The sequence below is a fragment of the Euleptes europaea genome, chromosome 8 (assembly GCF_029931775.1).
Source record: "Euleptes europaea isolate rEulEur1 chromosome 8, rEulEur1.hap1, whole genome shotgun sequence".
Taxonomy (NCBI): domain Eukaryota; kingdom Metazoa; phylum Chordata; class Lepidosauria; order Squamata; family Sphaerodactylidae; genus Euleptes; species Euleptes europaea.
The window spans coordinates 55684870-55700399 of record NC_079319.1 but is presented as its reverse complement, the minus strand read 5'-3'; the positions used below and the strand labels follow the sequence as shown (position 1 = coordinate 55700399).

General features: G+C 43.7%; 1 protein-coding gene across 1 annotated transcript; it reads right to left on the bottom strand.

The window, feature by feature from the left end:
- Positions 1–4835: 4835 nt before the first annotated feature.
- On the bottom strand, positions 4836–5671 carry LOC130481586 (thioredoxin-dependent peroxide reductase, mitochondrial-like). The gene is given in 1 exon segment (XM_056854315.1): positions 4836–5671. A coding segment is annotated over 1 exon segment (765 nt). The 5' UTR covers positions 5657–5671; the 3' UTR covers positions 4836–4891.
- Positions 5672–15530: the final 9859 nt, after the last annotated feature.

Here is a 15530-nt window from a genome sequence, read left to right as displayed (position 1 = left end):
GTTTCCTGATGCTTAGCTCCTATTGAGAAAACATCTATGTCTACTAAGGAATTTCAGCATTCTTGCTTGAAGGCCTAACTCATACAAGTGGTGACCATAAGGGGCTTTCATTGGCTACAGTACACTTCATTAGTTTGTTTGGTAGGTCTGTTATCATCTATACTCTAATAGCCAAGTTGGCCAAATCTGAGGATACTTAAATCCAGAGATTGGACCCATGAAGGGCCAAGCAGATCTTTCAACAAACCTGAAAAGTGCCCCAGGTTTGCAAAATAAAAAATAAAAAATGGGGGGCTTATAAAAGCTCAAAATGATAAAGAACTGCCTGCAGCTTAAAAAAAAAAAGATGCCCTCGGGGCCATTGCTGGGTAACCATAATAGGCTTGCTTTCTGTCAGAAGAAGAAGAGTTGGTTTTTATATGCCGACTTTCTCTACCACTTAAGGAAGAATCAAACCAGCTTACAATCACCTTCCATTCCCCTCCCCACAACAGACACCCTGTGAGGTAGGTGGGGCTGAGTGAGTGTGACTAGCCCAAGGATACCCAGCTGGCTTCATGTGTAGGAGTGGGGAAACAAATCCAGTTCACTAGATTAGCATCTGCCGCTCATTTGGAGGAGTAGGGAATCAAACCCGGTTCTTAACCCGGTCCACCGCTCTTAACCACTACACCATGCTGGCTCTCTGTCAAGGGGAGGGGACAGGGGCTTTTCCAAGAAGACTTATTGAGGGAACTTAATACCACATGACTTACATGAATCACCTAGGTCTGGCTGCTTGCTAATGTTCAACAGCAGCCACCCCATGAAAGCCAGTTTGGTGTAGTGGTTAGAGTTTCAGAGTAGGACCTCAAATCCCCATTCTGTCTTGGATGAGCTTGGGCCAGTACATTGCCATTCTAGCTTATCTCACAGGCAGGGGTGAATTGGCCATTAAGAGCACCAGGATGCTGGTGAGTGAACTGAAAGCTTCCTCCTCACCTGGGCCTGGCCAGCCATGTGACCGAAGGGCTGCGCCCAACCCACCCAACCCCCTCAGAAGATGGGAGAGATGGTGTCTAGCCATCCAGAGGACAAACAGCACAGCCTGCCAGAGGGCCCCCCCTCCCCACAAGAGACAAGACAGGAAGGTGGCGGTGCTTGGCTCAGCCAACGTAAAGTGAGGCAGACACCCGCACCTAGCCCAGCCAAACCCATATGAGATGAGGCAGAGGGCAGCACCTGACTGTGCCAAGCTCTGCACATGGCGAGGTGGAGGGAGGCTACTAGCTGGGCTGAGCTGCACACAAGGTGAGGCAGAAGGCAATGCCTGGCTGGGCCATGCAAGGCAAGGTAAGGCAAGGTGGAGAGTGGTACCCAGCCAAACCCTGCTCAAGGCAAGGCAGAGGGCAGTGCCCAGCTGAGTCCTGCATGAGGCAAGGCAGAGGGTGGCTCCCAGCTCGGCCCAGCCGAGCTCTATACAAGGTGATAGAGGTGCCAAGCAAGCTCAGCCAAGGTGAAGGAGGCGGTGCCTGGCCTGTGTGAGACAAGGGGAGCAGTGCCTGGCCCACCTGAGGTCTGCCTGAGGTGAGGAAAGCAGCACCCAGACAATTGGTTAGGCAGGCTGCCTTCCTACCTCCTTCCATCATCTCCTTGGGTTGGAGGATCAGGGTCAGACAGACTGCCAGTTCCTCTCTTCCTTCCTCCTTTGGGGGTAGGGCCGGGGGACTGAGGGAGGGGTCCTTTCCCAGGATTTTTCACTCCCAGTCCACCCCTGCTCACAGGGTTGTTCTGAGGATAAAATGGAGGACAGGAGAATGAAGTAAAGTGCTTTGAGTCCCCATTGTGGAGAAAGGTGGGCTTTAAATGAAGTAATTAAATAATAAATATAGCTGAAGATGGAGGGGCAGATAAAAAGTGGGTGGGGGGGTAGCAAGAAGGGAAGGAACCAGAGAAGACTGAGGATATAGACAATAAAATATAGCACAAATCATATTCTTTAGACATTTAACACTTGCCTAGGAATGCCTTGCTTTTATTACAATTAAGATCCTGTTTGCTAATAAGTCACTCATAAAATAATCTTTGACCAAAAAAGAATCAGTTACCACTTTTTTTCTCCTAAAATAATGATGTACCTTTTATCATTCCTCTTGTTACAGAAAGAATGAACCCCTGTTGGTTGCTCATATTAAAATATCTATATGGAATTATATGACATATGTTTAATATTTTCCAAGATAACAAGGAGAAAATAGCATTTTCTTCACTGATGAGATATAGCCTATTGAAGTTGCAATTAAGTTCTTTGTAGGGAAATTTTAAACTTTCAGGTCTGGCACAGTAGTTTGCTTTGCTTTGGAAGCCACTACCTTACTCTTTCGGATATGCTCAAATCAGTTATCATACACATGGAAATAAAAACATTGGAGCGAAGTATGTTCCTTTGAAATATGCGATTAGAGAACAGACAGAAATTTTAAGAACAGAGACAGGAAAAGACTGCCCAGCCAATATACCAGTTGAATTTTTCGAGTTAATCTTAAACTTAATTGCCTTTGTCATTATCCACCTATAGTTCTTTGTTTACAGAACAAACGTAAAAATAATTTGAGAGCCTGGGCCATTACCAGGAATGGGAGGACCATGTGTGGCTCTCATATCACTAACCAGCAAACCCCCCACCCTTTTTATTTGCAGGTTGAAGAAATAGAACCTGTGTGGGGGATAGAATCAGACACCACACCCCAAGCCGAGCTTTGTTGAGGATGGGCATAATCTCAGATTAATGCCATGTTCCTATGCTCTCCTCCTTCCCTTCGTGCCTTGATGCAAACTCCAATTTGGTGTGATGTCCAAATGCAGATGTCTGGCCCAACTATAAAATTGGAGAATATATTATCCCCCAAACAGGATTAAACTGTGGTTTAGAAACTCATCTTATGGAGAGGAAACAACATCCAGTTTGCCTAAGTCATTTGTAGGGTTTCCAACCTCCATGTAATAGCAGAAGATCTCCTGCTATGACAACTGATCTCCAGGTGATAGAGATCAGTTCCCCTGGAGAAAATGGCTGCTTTGACAATTGGACTCTATGGCATTGAAGTCCTTCCCCTCCCCAAACCCCGATTCCTCAGGCTCTGCCCCCAAAACCTCCCACCAGTGGTGAAGAGGGACCTGGCAACCCTAGTCATTTGAGTAATTTGTAACATAAAATGGGTGCGCTGGAATCTTTTTTTTAAAAAGAGTAACTCTGCTGTGACCGAATAGTCTCATGAAAACGTCTCCACAAGAGTTCCTTCTGTGACCTTAGTTTTTTTTGTACAAAATAAAGTTATCCTGACTTTATGAGTTTTTATATTACAACCAAAGAACACCTCTTCAGTTAACGGTGACTCCAATCCTGCTTGTAACTGACAAAAGTGCTTCACAAAATGTTCTCTACCTATGCATTAAAGTGGTTCCCAATAATGTCTCTGAAATCATTTATCTATAACTGAACTGAAAAAGACAATGGCTTGGATGTGACGGTTTCCAAGTGCAAGCAGGATACTTCTGCTCACACAAGGGATGTATTCGATTTCCACCAACCCTCCTACTCCAGCATTTCATATTTCATTAAATATCTTTCCAGAGAGTTCCCAAGCTCTCCGGATACGTTGAGGGGGTACAAAAGTAGAACAGGGAGTAGGAAAGCCCTTTTGCAAGAACAGAACCCTACTTGTAGTCTCAAAATTCAAGCCACAAGAGAGCTACAATTTTCCACGATTTCAACATCTTTTCTTTTTCTTTCCTTTTTTCCCTTTTCTTTCTGTTCTTACCCTAATGGAGATCATGGCTAAAACATTTAGATCTTTTATTGGAATGCTGCATTGGCTTTATTCTTTTGTCACACTTCAATTCCTGTTATTTCCATGTGCAGGGATACATTCCTACCTTTTTTTCTTTCACTCCAAATCTGGCTGAATGTGCTGATTATTTTCTTAATTTTCTCCTTGTACTTCAGAAAAAGCCACCAGCCAATAGGAAAATTTATTAAATATTTTTAATAAATAAAATTTGACCGGTGTAACACTTTGTTGACCCTATCATAATGAATTCACTGTTGTCTTCATCCTGCCCAACTTTAAAAACTCACTCTAAGCCCCTGTTCCTTGAGTACTAATTGAATTTGAAATAGTCAATCACCCTGTCCTCCTCCATTTACTCTTCTATTAGAATTCTACAATTCAGTCATTGTCTATCTTTTTGTTACAATTTGTAGAATATTTATTGAGAGTTGGGATCTATAAACATACATCTGAACACAAGTATGCCTCACCCACACAGGGCGAAAAAGGAAAGGCTGAGATCTACAAGGGTAGGCGGTAGCCTTGTACAGACAAATATAGGCCAGACATCATGTAACATATTTCATATAGTGGGATGTGGGGGCGCACAAGTCTATCTGTTGCAGGCATGCGTGAATTGGCTCTTCATCTTTCAGCAGAACAGGAAGGTGGTAAACACAAAAGTTTATTTGTTAAAGCGAAACTTGCTCCCTCTTTTCTAGACAGCCTATGACAAATAATAAAGGTAACCAACCATTTCTTGAAGCACAATCCCAAAGTGCCAATGTGCTCCAGACAGAGTATGATATATAAGCATCATTGTTCACCAGACAATTATTTGAAAAACAGCTCCTTCCCTTAGTGCTGTTACATGTTAGAAGTGCCAAAGACTTAGTATTGTCACTTAAATGCACCTGGGGCTACTTAAATGCACCTGAGAGGGAGGGAAATCCTTTAAAATAGTTTTCTCTGCAACAAGTAATTATAGGTCTTCGTTTGTATGATGATTGTGGCTACTCTTAAAAAAAATCAGTTTCTGGTTTCAGCCCACAATATTCCACTAACCCCTAACCTCCCTTGGCTTACAGATGTACTTTTTCAAAATACGCCTTTGAAGCTTCTGGGCTAGGCTTGATCATGGGGGAGTTTGGAATCCAGTTTGCTGGGCAGACTTCTCCATGTGTTTCTACATACTGGAATGCCTTCAACAAGTGAAGCATTTCTTCTACACTGCGACCAACTGGGAGGTCACTGATGATCAAATGCTTGATAATTCCACTGGGATCAACGATGAAAAGCCCCCTTAATGCAATACCGGATGCTTCCAAGAGTACACTATAATCTTGAGAAATTTGTTTGGTTAAATCTGATAGAAGAGAGATATTCATGTGGCCCAATCACGGTATATTTATCCAGGCAAGATGACAAAAGTGAGACAGCAACAACCTCACAACCTCACAATTCACATCATGGAATGTATTAGCTTTCTCTCTGAAAGCAATAATGTCTGTTTGACATACAAAGGTGAAATCCAAAGGGTAGAAGAATAGGACCAGATACTTCCCTTTGAAGTCATCTAAATTAAGTTCTTTGAACTCTCCATTAACCACAGCTGTGCCTTTAAAATAGGAAGCGTGCTGGGTGACAGCAGGAACAAACCTTGAAGAACTAGTACTGAAGGGCAGCTGAGGAAAAGGAGGCATCGCGTGGGCTTCACACTTCTTCCAGGCAACCGCTGTAATGACTTGAAGGGACCTTCTGTCAGCCAAGCAAGCCCTCCAGGGAAAGGCAACAGGATGGCCAAGCAAGGGTTTCAGTAAGCTTCCCAAAGCAGTGACAGCAGCCATCTTCAGCTCCAGAGACTCCAAATGAAAGGAAGTAAAACCTCTGATGGAGCCTGGCATGTGGAGAGGCCAGGACATGAGTCACTATCTATTTCTGCTTGGTAATTTCATCTTCCATGTTAGCCTCCGTTTGGAAGGCCTACCTATATCTTCTACAATTTCTTCAGCCATTACCTTGGTCCACATTGAAAAAGAAAGTGTGCATGTTTGTTCGTGAGTGTGTGTGTGTGTTCAATTAAATTACCTTTTCAGACTAGAGTTGTAACCACAGACTTCTTTTTTCTTTTGCTGTTGTTTATATCTGTTGTCTATTGGTGTTTACACTTGTCTGTGTTTTTTTTGTTGTTTTTTTTGTAACTGGTATCATGTTTTGGTCCTGACCTGGATGGCCCAGGCTAGCCTGATCTCGTCAGATCTCAGAAGCTAAGCAGGGTCAGCCCTGGTTAGTATTTGGATGGGAGACCACCAAGGAATACCAGGGTTGCTGTGCAGAGTAGGGCTGTTGAATTAAAAAAAAATTCGGTATAGTTCGGATTCGGTTGAATTCGGCCCGTTTAGATTCGAGATATGCCAAAGTCCGAACTCCCCCACTTCGGGTCCGTGCAATTCGGCGGGAATTCAAAGTTCGGGAAAAAAGAATTCTGCCGAATAAAGCCATTAAAAACACAACCGCGCCTTTCCGCAGCTCTGGGGGGGCATTTTTGGGGGTAGAGGTCCCAAACTTTCAGCGGAGCTTCAAAGGACCCTTCTTGCCAGACCCCCCCAAGTTTTGTAAAGATTGGGTCAGGGGGGGCTCAGATATGGGCCTCGAAAGGGGTCCCCCACCCTTAATGTGCATCTCTGAGCAGAGCTGGCCCCCACGCACAAAGCTCCCAGCCCCGACAAACATCTGATGAGAGCAAGGGCCGGGCAGGTGCAAAGAAGTTTGCAAAGCAACACAACTGCAAAGCAACACTGCAAAGCAACACAACTGCAAAGCAACACCTTTGCAAACATGCAAAGGGCGGGGCAGGTGCTAAGAAGTTTGCAAAGCAACACAACTGCAAAGCAACACAACTACAAAGCAACACCTTTGCAAACATGCAAAGCAACACCTGACACCTGGGAGTTTGCAAACCATGGAAAGGGACAGAGGCAGCTAGCTCTGTATAATGAGCAGGAGGGGGTGGAATTTCCCCTTTTGCAAGGGACTTGGGACCAGGAAAATGCATTCTTTAAGTCACCATTTGAAAACCTATTTTAGCAAGCATCAAAATAGACCTAACCGTTGTCGTATGAATGAGGGAAAACCTGAGGACATACAACTGAAGCTCCTCTCAAACCAGGGAGAGAGAGACTCGAGGGGGCACACCCCCCCAGGCAGAATGGGCAAAAGCCCCCTTTGACTTCCCCCCCACCCACAGAAACTGCTCCCTCCCCACACACACACAGACTCTGCTTCCCCCCCCACACACACACAGGAGAAAAAGTATAGATTAAAGCCCCCAAAGGGGTCTTACTGTGGCTGTCTTCTGTTCCATCAAGAGGGGCTGGAGGAGGACTGGGTAATCCAAGATGATTCCATTTAAGCACGTTTTGCTCTGGAGATGCATACAGGATTGGGTGATCCATTCATCCCAATAGGGAAAAGGGGAAAGCCCATATCTTGGGGGTCCCCATATATTGGGGTCCCCTGACCCAATGTTTACAAAACTTGGGGGGGGGCTCTTAAGAAGGCTTGTCTGAAGCTCCACTGAAAGTTTGGGGTCTGTACCCCCAAAAATGCACCCCCTGCAGCCACGGAAAGAGAAAAGGGGGGAGCCGATATTTCTGCCCCCACTGAACCCATCTTTACAAAACTTGGGGGGTCTCTTAAGAAGGCTCGTCTGAAGATATCCTGAAGGTTTGAGGGCTGCACCCCCAAAAAGCGCCCCCTGCAGCCACGGAAATGGAAAAGGGGGGAAGGGAAAAGGGGTGGAGCCCATATCTAGGGACTCCCTGACCCAAAGTCTACAAAACCTGGGGGGCCTCTTAACAAGGCTCGTCTAAAGCTCTGCTGAAAGTTTGGGGTCTGTACCCCCCAAAAATGCACCCCCTGCAGCCACGGAAAGAGAAAAGGGGGGAGCCCATATCTCGGGACCCCCTGACCCAAAGTTTACAAAACTTGGGGGGTCTCTTAACAAGGCTCGTCTAAAGCTCCACTGAAAGTTTGGGGTCTGTACCCCCAAAAATGCACCCCCTGCAGCCACGGAAAGGAGCGAATGTGCACAAGCACCCCCACACACACACGAGGATTTCTCTCACTCTCTCTCTCTCCCCGGCCGGGCCGCGCAGCAGCTGATTCCTCCAGTACTCAATGCTGACTGATTGGCCAGAAGAAGACCCAGCTTGGCCACCGATTGGCCGGGCGAGGAGAATGCTGCTTACTGACGGCCCCGAATTTGCCGGATTTATTCGTGAATTCCCGAACTCGCTGAATTCGGCTCCCCGGTTTCCCGCCATTTTTGAGTTCGGTTCGTCCCAAACTAAAAACCACAGAATCAGGGGAAATTCGGCTGTTTTTCGGTTCGGGCCGAACCGAATCGACAGCCCTAGTACAGAGGAAGGCACTGGCAAACCACCTCTGTTAGTCTCTTGCCATGAAAACCCCAAAAAGGGGTCGCCATAAGTCAGCTGCAACTTGACGGCACTTTACACACCCATCATGTTTCTGGGCAGGGAAGGCAACATAGTATAGCCCTATTTCATCAGAACTCAGAAGCTAAGTAGGGTCATTACTTGGAAGGAAGGCCACTAAGGAAGATTCTGCTGAAGAAGGCAATGGCAAACCACCTCTGCCTCTCACTTTTCTTGAAAGGCCCTTGCTGGGGTCTCCAGAAGTTGGCTGTGACTTGACAACACTTTACACACACACATCATATTTCTGATGAATTTTGACCTCACAGAGCTCACCTATCACTTGCTTTGAAATAAATATATAAATCCCTGCTTCACGCACTACACAAAAGTTTCAAAAAATCAAAATCAAAAGCCCTATATATTTTATGATACTTGATATACACTGTGTCGCAGTTCGGTTTTATCACTTTTCGGTACAATATCCTCTCTTTTCACAACCCGTTCAACTTCTTTCCCTTCCTAGTTCATATCAGTAGCCAAACCATAAGCATACCATTCAGCCTACATAGTTGATTTCCACTTCAATTGCTGTTCTGTTAGTCACACTCCCTCCTCCTTTGGTCACACACTGAGCTTATTTGGCATATTACTCAGCTAAAATGCCTTTGCATTGTTATTGTGGCCACTGTCTGGTTCACAGAGTGAAATCTGACCTTTCACTTCTTTCATGCTTTTCATAATTACAGCATTTCTTGTGTAACTCCTCATTCTGCTGCATGTGTCGACCAGGCCTCAGACAGACTCTTGTGAAGGATGCTGGTTGTTCTGAAAGTAGCTTTGGCAATCATGTTGCTCTGTTCTTTTGATTCTGCAGAGTAAAGAGAGCAATAAAAACATTTTAAAATTACCCCTTCGAGCAATTAACAGAGAACCTAACTGGTTTTGGTCACCAAAAAGAAATAGAAATGAAGTTTAACCGTTGAAGAGGTGCTTGAACCAGAGTATTCTTGGAATGTCTGAACATGACATTACTCTGAGCTTTTTGGCCTCACCCACTTTACTAGCCATGTTATTCAGTGGAGTCATAAGAGGAAGATGGCTTGCCCACCTTCATTCTACTATCCAAACATATGAATAGGGTTGCCAACTTCCAAGTACTAGCTGGAGATCTACTATTACAACTGATCTCCAGCCAACAGAGATCAGTTCACCTGGAGAAAATGGCTGTTTTGGCAATCAGACTCTATGGCATTGAAGTCCTTCCCCTCCCCAAACCCCGTCCTCCTCAGGCTCCACCCCAAAAACCTCCTGCTGGTGGCAAAGAGGGACCTGGCAACCCTATATATGAAGCTTGCCAACTGCCATATACTAAGTCAGACTGTTGGACCATCAAGTATTGCCCACTCTGCCTGTTAGCACCTGTCTGGGTTCTAGGGTAGAAGTCTTTTATATTACCTCTACTTGATCCTTTCAAATGGAGATGCCGGGGATTAAACTTGGGTTCTTCATGATGTAAAGCAGATGTTCTACCCCTAAGCCCCAGTCCCTACCTTATCTGATTCATTCTAACACACTATAGTTCTAGTACACGAGGCACCATTTGGTGTCTAAATAAATTGTCAAGAAGTCCTTTAATGATTGACTGGTATGGTTATGTGTTATTCTGTGTATGGGGACATTTTTTAATACTGGCAGAGTGAGTGCTGCTGAGTTTCCAGGAGATCTTTTCTTTACTGATTAAGGCCTAATTCAAACAATTGCATATCTACATGCATTAGGGGTGTACACCATTCCCCCCACCCAGTATTTTTCAGATTTGGGTTTAATAGACCCCAAAATTTTCAGAAAATCCAAAAAAAGCCAAATCGCACTACAGATATGTTTTTTTCCAGCTTTTTTTGAATATCCGAATTTTTGTTTGGATCTATTAAACCCTATGAGAAATCTTTGGGGGCTCTGGGGGCCCTGTTTATATTTTCCCCACTTGGGGCCCCATAAAATTGGACCCCCTGACCAATATTTACCAAATTTGGGGGTTCTTGTAAGGAGAGTCACCAGCAACCATGTTGCAAATTTTGTGCCTCTACCTCAAAAAAGCACCCACCAGAGCCCCACAAAGACTCTCCATAGACTAAGATGGAGCTGTGCTCTTTAATTTTTAAAGAGCTCAGCTCCATGTTACCCTATAGCAAATCTTTCCAGGGCTTGGGGGGCTGGGTTTTTTTCTTTCAAGGTAGAGGCACCAAATTTGCAATGTCACTGCTGGTGACTCTCCTTACATGAACCCCCAAGTTTGGTGAAGGTTGGGTCAAGGGGTTCAAATTTATTGCCCCCTTATTTTCTCCATTTGGGGGGGGGCATAAAATTGGATTCCCTGACCCAATCTCCTCCAAACTCAGGTTTCTTGTAAGGAGATGCACCAGCAGCTATGCTGAAAATTTAGTGTTTCTACCTTTAAAAACAGTTTCCCCAGAGCCCTGCAAAGATTTCCTATTGACTAATATTAAGCCATTCCCTTTGAAACAGGAGTCTCGAAATCAATTGTTACAAGGGCTGAATATGACATAAATGTAACTTGGTTGGGGCTCACCAGCCCAGACTGAGAGTGGGGGTGGGGGCAGCTGCCTCGGCTGGCTCGTGGGCCAGCCCTTGGGCCTTATGTTTGACACCCCTGCTTTAAAAGTTAAAGGGAACAACTCCATGAGGCTGCAGGGAAAGCAAAACACACACACACACACACACACACACAAAATATTAATCTTTTTCTGGATTTCAGCTTTTCTACTTTGTTTAAATGGCCCCTTTTTGTTATCAGCTTTGTTGTTGAAATGGCTTTTTCGGCTTTTTTTTTCTAGTTTGGCATATTAACATGCCAAATCCTGCTGTGAGTTAGCTGATTTCACACATGTTGGATAATACACTCTGAATGCATTATAGCACTCATTTGCAACTGGAGCCAGTGTGGTGTAGTGGTTAAGAGCAGCAAACTCTAATCTGGGGAACCGGGGTTGATTCCCCGCTCCTACACAAGAGTGACGGACACTAATTTGGAGGACCAGGTTTGATTCCCCATTCCTCCACAAGGAGCCTGCTGGGATGACCTTGGGCCCTCGGAACTCAGAACCTTGGGACCCCGGATGACCTTTGAGCTCTCAGAACTCTCTCAGCCCCACCTACTTCTAAAGGTGCCTGCTATTGGGGAAGGGGGGGCAATTTTCTCCACCTTTCAGTGGAGAAAAGTGAGATATAAAAAACATCTCTTCTTCTTCTTCTTTCACACAGGGAAATCCAGTTGCAAACAATTGCTGTAGTGCATTGAGAGTACATTATCTAGCAATGTGTAAAAGCCATTTTGTCTGTCTGACATCAGACAAATGTTCAAATTGAAAACATCCAAACTACTTCTAAAGAATTTAGACCTCATATGAATTTGGATTCATGTAATTTTCATTTCGATAATTGACTAGACTGGCTCTAATAAAATATGTTAAGGAATACCTATTTCTTTCTGCCAAGCCACTGTAATTTTTCTCATTTTTATATATAATGAATCTAGCTATTACAGTAGAAGGGTATCTGGATTTTTTTTTAAAAAAAACTCATTCTTTTAGGCTAATGCTTACTGTGTTTTAATAGGAAATCCTTTTTGGCAGATCTGCAAATATGTGTCAGACATCTGTCTTGCAATAAAACCTGTTTGCTGTAATAGAATGAGCAGTTATAATTTAACAGTTCTTTCATTCTGACTCTTCAGAGGCTTATGCTTATTATGCAAGGCACAATCCTAGCTGAAAACTGAAATCAAATGTCCTGATATCTCTGTGTTCTCATTCTGCTGCTACGAAGCACTTGTAATTTGACTTGGCAATGCACTTTCAAAGTACAAGATTATGTTTTACTTTTTTAAAACCAACTTTTACCATATGAGACTTCGCAAGTTGACTTTCTCACTAATTTCCTGCCATGCTGGAATAAAAGGTAATGTAAACTTACAGTACTATACTGTGCTGCGAAAAAGAAGTGAGCCAGAAAAATTCTTGGTTGATAATGGTGGCCAGAGTTGTATTGGCTACAATGTGGAAACAAAAAGAAACCCCTAAAATAGAAAGATGGAGCGAGAAAATGGCTGAAAATGCGGTGATGGCAGAACTCACTCATTTACTAAATAGAAGACCTACGGGAGAATTCCAGAAAAGATAGTATTTTGACTATGTTAAACAAAATTCTTAAATGTGTAGTGTAGATTATAGTAGTTTGGGGCAGAAAGTTAAGTAACATTAAGTAACAAAGCTAAGCAGGAATGATAAGAATTATCTAGTAGGAATATCAACAATTTGGAGTAATTTGGAGAATTACTGGTCATGTCTCAACTGAAACAAAAAGGCACTTATCGAACGTAGCAAGTGCTTCAGTTGGAAAAGTGCTATTGAAGAGCTGGCAAAAACTTGTCTGCAAATGAGATTAATATTATCCTCATGAAAAGAAACTGAAACGAAACAGTAATTATCTGTGAACAGAGAAATTTGTGTTTTGTTGTTTGAGAACTACAATTTTGAGCATTTTCCTACATAACAGAATGAGAAGAAACTTTTGCAGTAAGAATAGTTGGCTTAACTACACTTTCCCCCATATTCTCCTTTTGCCTTGAAATGAATTATCCCTTTATCAATTGATCAATATTCTATTTCACTTTATATGTGCTGTATGAATTGAAAACCAATAATATTTTTAAAGCTTAGCAACAAGGCACAAAAAAACCCTCTTTGCATATGGGCTTGGCCTCATGTAAGAAATGACTTCTTTCTTGGTTACCTATTCAGGTAGAAATATATCTTTAACAGAAAATCATGACAAAAAGGAAGTACAGAGTTATTCCAATACAGATCTTACTTTGGCCATTATTTTTTTACAGACAGTCTTGAGGACTGATGATGGGGCTGAACCAAAATTCAAGTACATTCACAGATACACAGAAAACCAATTAAAATGTAACATAGAAACAACAACAACAATCATCATCAGCGGCAAAATATATTCCACTCAAATGAACACACATAGGGAGCAAGCCTGAGCTGGTCAGGGAGGGGCTGTGGCTCAGTGGTAGAGCATCTGCTTGGCATGCAGAAGGGCCCAGGTTCAATTCCCGGCATCTCCAGTTAAAGGGACTAGGTGAGTAGGTGATGGGAAAGACCCCTGCCTGAGACCCTGGAGAGCCGCTGTCAGTCTGAGTAGACAATACTGACTTTGATGGACCAAGGGTCTGATTCAGTATGAGGCAGCTTCATGTGTTCATGTGTCTACTGAGAAGTATGTCCCATTGAATTGGGCTTACTCCCAGGAAAGCGTTCTTAGGATTGCACCGTTATTCATGTCAGTTTGAATCGGAATGTAAATCCATACTAAAAGGCACACATCTCATGTAATATTCATGATATTACATAAACAAATTTAAAACATTCCAAGTTCTTGACCTGGCCCAACCTCCAGGATAGGTATGAGATTGCTTTTGGCAGAGGGAGTAGCCAAATAGTGACTGTGTTCCTAAAGGCTCCCTTTCCATGACTTAGGACCTTCCTTCACCTGCTTTGTCCCAAAGAAAACTAGGCCCCCCACCAGAGAGCTAAGCCCCCTGCTTCTGGTGGTACAGCCAGCCCACCACTTATCACAAAGGAAATGTCATTCAAGGAATCCATGAGGGACCATAGACTGAAGGTAGAGTTCACTATGCTCTTTAATAACTCTTCGTTCCAGAACATCAAGGAAGCAGAAGAACACATGCATTTGTAAGGGGGGTATAGGGGAATTCAGATAATCTGTTAAGCAGTTGGGACACCAAATAAGGTTGAATCAATGTCAACAAACCAGGAAGAAGGAGACAGCTGAGACACGCCAGACTTGCACTACTCCACCTAGCTCATGGGACCACATGTATGTGTGAGGCAGGGGGGATTGGTAGGGTTGCCAACCTCCAGGTACCAGCTGGAGATTTTCCGTTATTACAACTGATCTCCAGCCGATATAAATCAATTCACCTGGAGAAAATGTCCGCTTTGGCAATTGGACTCTATGGCATTGAAGTCCCTCCCCTCCCCAAACCCCACCATCCTCAGGCTCCGCCCCTAAAACCTCCAGCCAGTTGCCAAGAGGGACCTGGCAACCCTAGGGATTGGGGCCCACTTCCCCTATATCAATCACCCCCTTTTCCTTTTTTTTTTTTAAATAGAGGAACTTAGTATGTCTGTGGAGATTCTGAATGAAGGAACTCTGATCTGGAATTTTGACCAGGGAAGCTTTTCTGTTAATAACCAAGTGGGCCAGCTGAATACCAAGAACAATTGCCCAGGGAAAACCCTGCCAACATGCCCTCTCCTTTGAGATGATAATTGCTGATAATGTGGGCAATGCTGACTATCTGCTTGGCATCATATACAGTTGCCAGTTCAGCATCAGGAACGGTGCATGCAGGCCAAAAATTCTTGAGATCCTAGATCCGGTGTTGGCTGTGAACCACATACAAAGCACCTTTTTGTCTGTGTGGTAGAGATTCAGGGGGATGCGCATGTGGAAGCTTGCATCATAGTCGTCCTGGCCGTCCTGGATCAGGATAGGTGGGCACAGACTCCAGAGGCTAGCTTTCAGCTGGTTCTGCATTTTTATTTTTAAAAAGCCGGAGGAGGGAAGTGGGAGCGATAAGTCTGGAATTTGTTTTTGGCACCTCTTCCACAATAGATGATCTAACTACAAGCCGAGCTTTTAGGGAACAACATAATCAATGGCATGGCTCCATTTTCCCTTCCTCCCTGCAGAACAAATTGCTAAAGGAAGTGGTCTTTCATGCAACTCAGGAATTTGATATAGGCAGCACAAGCTGATTCTAATCCCAGCTACAGTAATTGTATTCTTAGTGTGGAGAACATAGTGCAAATTCGCAACTAGAGCATGACAAGTGAGGAATGGCCCAAATTTAGAAATTTAGAGGAACCAGGTTTAGAAGAAACCATTAATTGTCTTTACTATCAGTAGACACTTGTCTAATTTGACAAAACAGATGTGCAACTTTTACAACTTCCTCCCTACCCATCCAGTATTCTTGCTTTTTAGCTGAAATACTGATTTTTGTTTGGGCAGAGCTGTGACATATATGCCATATCATGAATTGTCTGTATTCAGATTCCTATGCCCCCTTACAAATTCAGGATCTTTTAAGAGTTAAACACACAACATATCTGTGTCAAGTGATCTAAGTATGCATTATTGGTTAGGAATATAAAATGCATGT